Source organism: Labeo rohita, chromosome 3 (genome assembly GCF_022985175.1).
Source record: "Labeo rohita strain BAU-BD-2019 chromosome 3, IGBB_LRoh.1.0, whole genome shotgun sequence".
Taxonomy (NCBI): Eukaryota; Metazoa; Chordata; class Actinopteri; order Cypriniformes; family Cyprinidae; genus Labeo; species Labeo rohita.
This window is the reverse complement of record NC_066871.1, coordinates 18,916,612-18,928,151: the sequence shown is the minus strand read 5'-3', so window position 1 is coordinate 18,928,151 and position 11,540 is coordinate 18,916,612. Positions and strand designations below refer to the sequence as shown.

At 37.5% G+C, this 11,540-nt stretch overlaps 2 protein-coding genes across 4 annotated transcripts; one reads left to right on the top strand and one right to left on the bottom strand.

Moving 5' to 3' along the window:
* The first annotated feature begins 718 nt into the window (after nucleotides 1–718).
* rusf1 (RUS family member 1) lies at nucleotides 719–7,390 on the top strand. 3 transcript variants are annotated; one of them, XM_051106484.1, is made up of 15 exons: nucleotides 719–769; nucleotides 1,048–1,203; nucleotides 1,282–1,359; nucleotides 1,741–1,855; nucleotides 2,626–2,671; nucleotides 2,746–2,778; nucleotides 2,874–2,979; nucleotides 3,834–3,935; nucleotides 4,078–4,148; nucleotides 4,231–4,415; nucleotides 4,514–4,571; nucleotides 4,655–4,719; nucleotides 4,855–4,995; nucleotides 7,095–7,160; nucleotides 7,253–7,390. In XM_051106484.1, the coding sequence occupies exons 2-15, from the start codon at nucleotides 1,057–1,059 to the stop codon at nucleotides 7,336–7,338; spliced, it is 1,299 nt and encodes a 432-aa protein (XP_050962441.1). In that variant the 5' UTR covers nucleotides 719–769; nucleotides 1,048–1,056; the 3' UTR covers nucleotides 7,339–7,390. The 3 variants fall into 3 exon arrangements, with proteins under 3 accessions (XP_050962441.1, XP_050962440.1, XP_050962442.1); XM_051106483.1 differs by lacking the exon at nucleotides 719–769 and adding an exon at nucleotides 779–938; XM_051106485.1 differs by lacking the exon at nucleotides 719–769 and adding an exon at nucleotides 811–958.
* A 1,547-nt stretch (nucleotides 7,391–8,937) lies between these two features.
* Nucleotides 8,938–11,109, bottom strand: zgc:113090 (uncharacterized protein LOC553741 homolog). Its single transcript, XM_051106486.1, has 3 exons — nucleotides 10,906–11,109; nucleotides 10,265–10,462; nucleotides 8,938–10,188 (listed from the first exon to the last, which is right to left on the bottom strand). The coding sequence occupies exons 2-3, from the start codon at nucleotides 10,449–10,451 to the stop codon at nucleotides 9,305–9,307; spliced, it is 1,071 nt and encodes a 356-aa protein (XP_050962443.1). The 5' UTR covers nucleotides 10,452–10,462; nucleotides 10,906–11,109; the 3' UTR covers nucleotides 8,938–9,304.
* Between the last annotated feature and the right edge of the window lie 431 nt (nucleotides 11,110–11,540).

Sequence of the window (11,540 nt, the reverse complement as noted above, 5' to 3'; positions counted from 1 at the left end):
TCCTTGTTTTAAATCATTTCAAGTCATCATGACAAGTTTGCTGAGACCCCTGGTTCAAGCTACATGTATATTCCCTGGATGAGAGGTATTGTTTTACATGATTGTTTTGAACTAATTAAAGCACTGGTTTTAAAAAGAGTACTAAGTTTGTGCCATGGAGATTTTGTGTAAAAATGACATACCCCATAACACATGACACCAGCTTCTAAAACGATTGGCACTTATCCCAATAATTAAAAAAAAAAAGCTCTATGATGCTTCAGTAAATTTCAGTGTAATTGTATGTGAATTTTGCTCTGAACTGTTGTTCTGTAATTGTCTCTATCAGTGACTTGTGAAGGTCAACTATTTTGGTTCGAGCTGACACATTAACAGAGAGACAGACATTGAGGTCAGGAGTGGCCAGACAGCTTAAAAAAAACACTGGATAATTCTCTCCCTCTTGTTTTTCTTATTAACTTAATTAAAAGAAAGAAAGAAGAAAAATAAAACAAACCAAAAAAAATGCAGCTGCAGGAATTTATAAGAACAAATATGAATCAAAATGTAATATTACAAGCAAAATTAAATAAATCATTATGTATGACGTAACCACATAAATAAGGAAATTAAGAGGACAAAACTACTACTGCAGGCTTTATAGGCAGTCATTAATAATCTTACTCATTTTTTATGGTCGTGATCTACGTAACTTGAGCCAATCAGAAGCCGCAACATGGTCATGACGTAGCGATACAGTCTAAACACGGAAGAATGCTACGTGGTTGAGGTGGGCGATTCCAGTAAAATATATTGCAACGCAAGCAGAAACTCGTTTACATTGTAGCTATTTTAGTCCTTAGCGCATTAGACTGCACATATAGAAAACATTACTGTATTCAAACATATAATTTGTTAAATAATGTGCATGAGGTGCAATGTTTGAGACTGCTGTCACAGTTGAGTGTGAAAATTCCAAGTAAAAGACCTTAAGTTATTGTTGGTTTGGTTTTTTATTTCGCTTAGTGGATCGTTTTTTGTAATGCACACGTGTTAACTGATGTGTAGGTAGCAGAGATGGACGACCGTGAAGGGGTGATTGCCACAGAGCGTTATGGCTCGCAGGAGTCCTGGAAATACCTGTTGAAGGATGGGAGGATGAAGAGACAGAAGGATGCAGTGGACGGCAGACTCGGCGGAAATTCAATCTCCGGCGTGTTTAAAGTGCGTGACTGACAGAAAAACACGAGAGACTATAAACAAACTCTCTGAGACATCACTAACTGCTCTCTCCCCTCCCAGAGTGTTTTCCTGCCACAGGGGTATCCTGAGAGTGTCAGTGACGATTACTTACAGTATCAACTCTGGGACACTGTGCAGGTACATGTCCCATAGATCTGACACTCGTGGAGTGCTGTTATAGATATTTTCAGATGTAATTAATTATCTTCAGTGTCACATGATCCCTCAGAAATCATTCTGAATGTGCTGATTTGGATATAAGATACATTTAGTATTAATGTTGAAACAGTTGTGCTGCCTTTTTTCCCCTTCATGATTCTTTGGCAAATAGAAAGTTCAAAAGAACAGCATTTATTTGAAATCTAAAGTGTTTGTAACAATAAAAATGACTTTACTGTCACTTTTGATCAGTTTAATCCATCTTTGAAAGAATTAAATTCTTTATTAAAAAAAAATCTTACTGACCCCCCAGAAACAGTAATTATATTAACATAATAGCACCGTCTTTTGTTTTCCAAGGCATTTTCCAGCTCTCTGTCTGGCACACTTGCTACTCAGGCTTCACTGAGGGGAGTTGGGGTTGGAAATCAAGAAGCAACAGTTGCAGCAGCTACAATAACATGGCTGCTTAGGGGTATGTGCGCAAATTACTGAATTCTATTTTTTGGAAGCACAATATGTAAGATTTTTTGATTAAAATATCCAAAAACCACTAACACAGTGTTATTTTGCTGACTTGTGTACTTACACTATCCCATATGTTTCGAAGAATGTTTAAATCCAGAGAAATAAGCAATTTTAATTCATGTCATTCATTGCATTGCCTGCTAATGATGTCATACACCCTTCAAATTTTTCATTTTTATTTTGTAAAAATCATAGAAACCCCAAAGATACTTTAATATGTTATGCATTTTATTTGACAGGGCACGAATGCACAAAGTAGCATTATAACAGAAATTTAAACACACTCAAATGTATCTAGTATGGTAAAACAGCACTGTTTTACCTCACATACGCAAGACCTGGGAAAGCGGAAGTGCTCGACTGTGGCATAGTTAAAGCTCCGCTGCTTTGTGTCGCACTCGTCCTTCATTAGCAGTCGGCATCTTCGTTTCGCTTCCAGAACTTCCAGCCCTACCCTGCTTCATTCTACAGTGACTTTAATAAGTCTTTAATACATTAGCTCATTCATAGACATGATTTCTGCCCAAGTCCTGACGGATTGCATCGGCTGTGAGGATGAAAACAACAACTCCCATGATTCCACACTCAATCACGGCGTCATCAAAATACGCCTTTGTTTCTTTTTTTGTTTTGAATATGCACCCCCTAGCAGTGAAAACTTACATATTGTTCGTTTAAATGCCTGCTTGTCTAACCATTTTCTTCCTCTTTGTTAAGATGGAACTGGGATGCTGGGCAGAATACTTTTTGCTTGGCTCAAAGGGTAATATTTAACCAGCCATTTAGATTGTGAAGGTGTTTTATTTTATAGTACTTAATTGTGACCTTGTGTTTCAGGAGCAAGCTAGATTCTGAAGCCAAAAAATGGAGGTACGGCATACTAATGACTTGTTTTAGTTTGAATAAACATTTTAATGGAACACTTTTCATAAATATTTTACGTAATGTCTTGTTTGTCTTTTCAGGCTCTTCGCTGACATTCTTAATGATGTTGCAATGTTCATGGAGATTGCAGCCCCTCATTTCCCTCCTTTTTTCACTCTGATTGTCTGCATTGCTGGAATATTTAAGGTAAAATATTAAAAGCAACTTCCTCTAAACCTTAAAGGGATGGCTGACCCAAAAAATTAAAGTTCTGTTAATAATTACTCACCCTCATGTCGTTCCAAACTTGTAAGACCTTTGTTCATCTTCGGACCAAAAATTAAGAGATTTTTTATTAAATCCGAGAGCTTTCTGACCCTGCATAGAGAGCAACGGTCCTACCATGGTCAAGGCCCAGAAAGGTAGTAAGAAAATTGTTAAAATAGTCTGTGTGACATCAGTGGTTCAACCATAATTTATAAAGAGACAAGAGTACTTTTTGTGCACACAGAAAACAAAAATAACTGCCATTCTAATGTGGAATCTCTCTTAGTTCATCATCTGTATATTCTGGGTCAAATAAGTAAGGCTGGGCAAAAAATGACAATTTCTTCTTTTGAAATCAGGCATCAGAACGCAGGCTCCTGCATCATCAGCATCACATGCATGCATCGTGGTACTCTCCTGAGCGCGCGCCAAAAACTGCCAAGAGAAGAAATAGTTGAATAAAGTAGTTATTTTTGTTTTCTTTGCGCTCAAAAACTATTTTCGTAGCTTCATAAAATTAAAGCTGAACCAAGGGCTAGTTTAACGTTGTCTGTACTACCTTTCTGGGCCTTGAACGTGGTAGTTGTGTTGCTGTGTATGCAGGGTCAGAAAGTTCTTGGCTTTCATCAAAAATATCTTCATTTGTGTTCTGAAGACGAACAAAGATGTTATGGGTTTGGAACAACATAAGGGTGAGCAATTAATGACAGAATTTTCATTTTTGGGCAAACTATTCCTTTAAATCTGCTTGACAGTAAATATCTATGCGTATTCCTCTATTTCTATCATTCCAGTCCATTGTAGGTGTTGCTGGTGGAGCAACAAGAGCGGCCTTAACTGTCCATCAAGCTCGCAGAAACAACATGGCTGATATCTCCGCCAAAGATGGGAGCCAGGTTTGTATTCACCGTCTCTCATATCCTAAATAATAATTTTCCTCATTTCTTTTTTTCTTAGTGTGGGAAATTGAAGTCATTATGTGTCTCAGAGGTTTCATGTGTCAGTGTATCATTTTTCTGCTTTTTTTGTCTTGACAAGGAAACCCTGGTGAACCTGGCAGGCCTGCTGGTCAGCCTGGCACTCATCCCGCTTGTAACAGATAACCCATTGTGAGTTACACCCTGATATGTAAGCCACGCTCTACGTGAAGTGTGTCGCAGATACTGTACTGATTTGTGCTCTTTTATTCAGGTTGACGTTCATCCTGTTCTTCCTGTTCACTGTTCTCCACCTGTTTGCCAATTACAAAGCAGTTCGTTCTGTTGTTATGGAAACTCTTAATGAGGCTCGCTTATCCATAGTCCTTCATCGGTACCTCCTTAAAGGTCAACTGCTCAGTCCAGAGGAGGCCAATCAGAAGGAGCCTGTGTTCTTGTGTATGGCCTTAACACCTGATTACTTCTTAATGCCTTCCTTGTTTATTTAAAATGATTCATTATGCATCTAATTAACAAAATTGCATTCCTTTTTGCAGCGCTTGGAAAAACTGTTCCCATCAAGTTGGGTGTGAGGCTTGGAGACATTGTTCAAGAGTCCGTTTATCCGCTATTATATAATCAAAATATATTGTTGTTGTAAAAACTGACTGTTAAAATTATTTCTTTTTAACTTTAAGGCCAGGAGAACTGCAGCTGGCGTTGAAGAACAACAGCAAACCGTATCTCATTGGAATCAAAAATGGTACAATAACCTCCCCAATTCTGCTATATAAACAGAGGTCAGATATAACAACATGATCTGAAAATGACACTAGGGAAACTGCTAAACTACTTAGCCAAAACAGCAATGACACATATATGGATTCCCCCCCCCCAGGTTCTGTCTGTGTTTGTCTGGGAAGTGATGCTTCTGTGCATGATGAAATCATGGCAGCATGTCAGGCCTTGTGTCTTCGTGCTGTGCTACGCAATGATTCCTCTCTGGGTGGTGCACTCAAGAAGCTCGCCAACACTAAAGGTAAGCACTTATTCAGGTGTGATGCAAGAAAGACCTTTGTATCATATTTATCTTAGATGCATAGTGCTGGTTACACTTGCTGAGCAAGGTATGGTAGCTGCTTTTCTATAAATTGAGTCAGGTTAGACACCATATTAAATTTAAAGGGGTCATGACATGTATTTTCTTTTTATTATTTTAATGTGTAACCATGGACCACAAAACCAGTCATAAGGGTCATTTTTTTTAAATTGAGAGTTATACATCATCTGAAAGCAGAATAAATAAGCTTTCCATTGATGTATGGGATGTATGTTAGGATAGGACAATGTTGGGCCATGATACAACTATTTGAATATCTGGAATCTGAGGGTGCAAAAAAAAAAAAAAACAAAACAAAAAAAAACATATATATATATATATAGAGAGAGAGAGAGAGAGAGAGAGAAATTCACCTTTAAAGTTGTCCAAATTAAGTTCTTAGCAATGCATTTTACTAATCAAAAAATAAATTTTGATATATTTACAGTATGAAAACACAGCATTTACAAAATATCTTCATGGAACATTAATATCCTAATGATTTTTGGCATAAAAGAAAAAACAGTAATTTTGACCCTTACAATGTATTTTTGGCTGTTGCTACATATATACCCATGCAACTTGTGACTGGTTTTGTGGTCCAGGGTCACATATGTTCCTTGAGGTTTACTTATAATGTTAATAAGGTTTTTGCACAAAAAAATCAAATAAATACATTTAAAAAAATGATTTTTTTTTATACCCTCATTCTGACCCTCTCTCTAAAACAGGGGTGTCAAACTTAGTTCCTGGAGGGCCGGAGCCCTGCAGAGTTTAGTTTGAACCCTGCTCCAACACACAAATCATAGTTTTCAAAAAAGCCTGAAGGACTTGATTAGCTGGATAAGGTATATTTAATAAAGGTTGCGTTTAAACTATGCAGTGCTCTGGCCCTCTAGGCACAGGGTTTGACACCCTTGCTCTAAAACAGCCTATTTTTAAGGGGTGTGTCCTTTAAGACTTCAGTCAATAATCGGCCACTGTTATGATTGGCTAACGCCATTGCATAGGAAACAGTATCAACACTCCCTTGCTATTGCGTGTGAGTGGTTTGACAACATGATCAAAATAAAATGCTCATTTCCAGACAAAACATTATGAAATCATTTCATATTTACAGTTTGTGATGCAGCTGCAGTCAGATCTAGTACCGCGTCAACTTTCAATCAGCGTTTCTTTGTGAACTCTCCATGCCTCATTTACAAAACAAAATTTTCTGGAGATTTCTGTGACACGATCCAGATGCCATTAAAAATAAACTATCCAGTTGTTCCGTAAGCTGAGAACCTTCTGATATGTGTACAAAGACGCGACTGAGCTGTTTAAACCAAATGCGTCAAAGAGATCGTTCTTTTACTTAATTTGTCGTGTTGACGACAGACTCAAGCATGTGGACTGTGTCAGAAAGCAAACATGCATCTGTATACTGTATCCAGTGTAGCTAAGATGGCAGCAGTGATTGATTTGCTTTTGACGCGACACTTGCATTCAGCGTAATCAAGTGTCAAGCCGTTAAGTGGCTGAACACCAGTGGGCGGAGCCTATGGTGACAAGATGACTTTTTGTCAGTGTCTTGCTCTGGAAGCAGTGGTTATGCAAACGGCCGTGCCTGGGTGACGTCACCTTGCACCTCAGATCCGAATGAGCCATTTTTGAAGCTTGATTAAATGAATGCTTTATTTATAATGAGGAGGAAGTTTAAAGCTATGAAACTTGCAGGATGTTTTAATGGTACAAAGACCACCAAAAGATGAAGGCAAACTTGATTTGTCATGTCATCACCCCTTTAACGCAGACGAGAGCAAGGCTGTGAGGGATAGGCTTGCAGTTTTTTTCAGTGGCACACACTGTATAAAGGTCCTAAGTCATGTATTTTCACAGCTTTATTATGTTTTTGTTTACTGATTTTTTCGTCAACAGTTGGTATGTTGTTAAACAACAGCACTGTACTTCTGTTCTCCACAGCCTCATTATCATTTCTGTCAAAAATGAAATATGGTGCCACCCTAAGGTGTCTAACACTGTGCTTTATTTTCTAGACCCATGGGAGTTAGTATCACAGAGTCATAAGATGATTGATCAGATATTCCAGACATTCCTAAAAGGTAAATGTATTATGTTGTAATAGTTTTTTATTGAGAGACTATATATATATATACACATTTTTTAAACTGTTTCTTTTGTTTATTTTTGACAGAACTGGATCAAGCAAAGTGGCACACAGATCGGACACTATTGGACTGGAATGAGTGGCGTGTTGAATGGAACAAAAAGAGGACCTGAAGCAAATTGTTTTGAAGGAAATTAAAGATTAAAGTTTTTGTTTCCACTGATATTCACTTTGAAACTGTTTTCAATGATTTGCACGAGCTCAGCTACAGAGCTAAAAGTGTGCAGATTTATGTCAGTGTCGTAAATACTGTACAAATAAAAACGAAGAGGATAACAGGGTTGGAGCAGCGAATCAAGTATTTTTATAGTCAACTGTGAGGCCTGACTCTAGAAGGTTATGCTACTGCTTAAAATTTTGGGGTCAGTAGGATTCAAAAAAAAAAAAAACATTCAGCAAAGTTTAATTATACTAATCATTATATTGATGTGACAAAGCATATGTGACCCTGGACCACAAAACCAATCATAAGTAGCATGGATACATTTGTAGCAACAGCCAACAATACATTGTATGGGTCAAAATGATCGATTTTTCTTTTATGCCAAAAATCATAAGAATATTAAGTAAAGATCATGTTCCATGAAGATATTTTGTAAATTTCCTAAATTTCCTTTTTGTAAATATATCAAAACTTAATTTTTGATTAGTAATATGCATTACTAAGAACTTAATTTGGACAACTTTAAAGGTGATTTTCTCAGTATTTAGACCCTCAGATTCCATATTTTAAAATAGTTGTATTTCGGACAAATATTGCCCCATCCTAACAAACCATACATCAGCAGAACGCTTATTCATTCAACTTTCAGATGATGTGTAAATGTCAATTTAATAAAATTGACACTTATGACTGGTTTGTGGACCAGGGTCTCATATTTATAATGTTACAAAAGTTCCATGGTAAATAAATGCTGCTCTCTTGAATGTTAATCAAAGAATCTTGGGGGAAAAAATAAAAATAAGCAGCAAAACTGTTTAACACATATTAATAAGAAAGGTTTATGTGATTTCTATAGGATCATTTAATGGTTGCTGAGAATTCGCTTGTCCATTAGAGGAATAATTTACATTTAGATTATATTTAAATCGAAAACTGTAATTGTATTATTTCACAATATTACTGTTTTTACTATATTTTTGATCAAATAAATGCAGACTTACTCAGAAAAATTTTAAAATGTGTAAAAAACCTTACCAGTCCTGAACTTTTGAACAGTAGTTTTTTTTCAATTTTTTATATCAAAAAAGCCACACAAATGAATAAAGAAGACTGCTGTAAACGCTGACAATATTGAAAACAAGAATCAAGTTAAACACTGCACTCTGATCAATTCGAATTTTACCATATGTATTGTCATTTGACAAATTTGTGATAAAACAATACACATTTATCGTATTTCAGCTACATCATTGATATTGATTCATATTTATTAATTAAATTTGATGGACACAGTTGGCAACACATTAAAAATGGGGGAAAATAGTATTAAAGGCATGAAAATTCTGTCATTAATTACTCACCCTCATGTCGTTCCAAACCTGCAGGTCCTTTGTTCATCTTCAGAGCACAAAGTAAGATATTTTTGATAAAATCTGAGAGATTTCTGACCCTCCCTAGACAGCTAGGGTCCTACTATGTTCAAGGTCCAGAAAGGTACCAGTAACATCGACAAAATATTCCATTTGACATCAATGGTTCAACTGTAATGTTGTGAAGCTATGAGAATGCTCTTCATGAGAAAGCTTTAAAAAAAAAAAAAAAAATTACTTAATTCTCGTAGCTTCACAACATTAACGGTTAAACCACTGACGTCAAACTGACTATTTTGTCAGTGTTCTTGGTATCTTTCTGGACCTTAAATGTAGTAAGACCCTTGCTGTCTATGCAGGGTCAGAAAGCTCTCAGATTTCATCAAAAATATCTTAATTTGTGTTCTGAAGATGAACGAAGGTCTTACGGGTTTGGAACGACATTAACTATTTAATTTTGTTATGTAATGATTTTGCTGAATGATCCAAAGTCGACATGCAAAATGATAAAAAAGCCAGCACGCACAAACGCTGTGAATTTAAAGCTCACAGCACTGCTCCATAATGAACCTTCCTCAAGTGTCTTCTGAGATTCTCTGTTCGGTTGAATCTGCGTCCACAGAGCGAACAGTTATATGGTCTTTCTCCTGTATGAATGCGCTCATGCTTTTTCAGATCGGCTAAACGGCTGAACCTGAATTTGCAGCATTTGCAAACAAAAGGTCTCTCATTTGAATGGCACACAAAGTGCGCTCCGAGGCTGGAGGACGTTGCGAACGTCTTTCCGCACACGTGGCAGCTGTGCAGAATCTCCCTGCTCTCGCTGATGCTTGGAGTACTGTGAATTGCTCCCGTCTGGACCATATTCTCCACCCGTGACCTAAGAATGTGTTTGGAAGCAGAATTTAGTAATTTACTAGGTTGATTATAGTGGACAGCACTGTTGGAAAAAGACGAGACAGGTGGCTGGCTGTGTTCGTTTGCTAGAGGAACATCCTGTATGGGAACTACAGGAGCTTGTGTTGTTATATCAACTGTTTGTTCTGTAACAGAACATTCCAGAGGCTCTGCTTTAGATTCCTTTTTGATTCTGTTTGAGCCCTGTGGCGTCTCAGTGTTGCTGGTCGCTGGACTCTCTCTGCTGCCAGGTGAAGGGTTTGGGGAGATTCTTCTTGGAGGGCTACTCCTTACCCTGGAGAGGGGTCTTTGCTTCTTCAAAGAATAGTCACAGCTCCCTTGCAGAGTATGATCTCTGCTGTCTAAAGTAATCTCATCTAAAACCAGCTTTATGTGAACAGGATTGTCACTCAGACATTGTGGCTGCTCAGTCTGCTTGCTCACAGCTGAATCTCCATGATAAAAAAGATCTTCCTGTACATGATCTTCCTCCGCTGAACAAGGCATGGGAAGAGAGACTTTCAGGACTTCATCTGAAAATATAAACGAATATGGTGACTTGTAAGTAAGCAGACAAGTTAGTGAACTATAAGCTCATCATAATCTCACTTGAATCCCCAGTCATCCTCTCCTGGAGTTCTTTGAGCTTCAGCTGGAGGTTCTGGTTCTCCAAGCGTGCTCTGGCAGACTCTTTCTGATACTCTAACACAGCCTGACCCATGAGCTGCAACACTTCCTGTACGGCAGCAGTGAGGAGCTCAGCTACATTTGTGACGAGGAGCTCCATCTGAGACATTTTGACAGGACCTGCGCAAAGAAAAAACAAGTTTCTGTCATTATTTACTTAACCTGATGTTGTTCCAAACCTGTAGAATTTTCTTCTTTGAAACATGAAAATATTCTAAGAAATGTGTCATTGTTTTGTCCATACAATGAAAATCAAAGATCATCAAGACAAGAATTATACTTTGTGTTACACAGAACAAAGAATGGTTTGCAAAGGCATGTGGGCGAGTAAATGATGACTGTTCATTTTTAGCTGAACTATCTCTCTCTGAATCATAACAATGAATATAACAACAATAATGCAGTGACTAAATGTGTTCAAATTTCATTTCTGAGAACTTACACGTTAACAGTGGCTTAATGTGACGTGCATTATAACAAACCTCTGGTCACTCAACAATAAAAACGAATATTTGGGATTGTATTATAATCTATATCACAATTAAAATCACAGTATCACCTACCTCTCTGTTCTCAAGCGCGAAGACAGACGATAATGAGACTATAATGTCAGCAAGGCAAACCGCGAACTAACGTCTGAAAACAAGAGGTCTCTCATGATATTTGTATCTTCATGCTTGACCGCATTTAGTTGGGTTTCTTTCAGGAAATGCCAAAACCGCCTGTGATTATAATGACGCTTCTAGTGTTCGTGTTGTGGAAACGCATGTTAGTGACGTAACGTTACTACTTCCTTTACTACGTGCGCTAACTGCTTCCTGTGCATGTTACGGTTACAACCAATGAACTATATAACATAAACATATGTTTATGCTTAATCGTTACTCATTTTTAGTAGACTGAAACTTGAGGAGGAAAGGCCTCGGCCTCACGTCGTTGCTTCTGTGAAACGATTGTATTTTTGAGAAATGCCTCGGTGTTTTTTCTGGTAACAAATGCTGAGTAAGAAACAAAGAACACAGAGAACAAAGTCATACATGTTTAGAACGAAAGGCTGAAACCGTTCCGCTTCAAGTTTCAGTTACGTTTCAAGTGATTAATCATATACTTGTAACGAGTAACCATAGAAACAACGTACACAGGTAACTCACTACTGAATATTTGGTAACGTGCCAAACTGTTTTGGTTAGTATCGTTT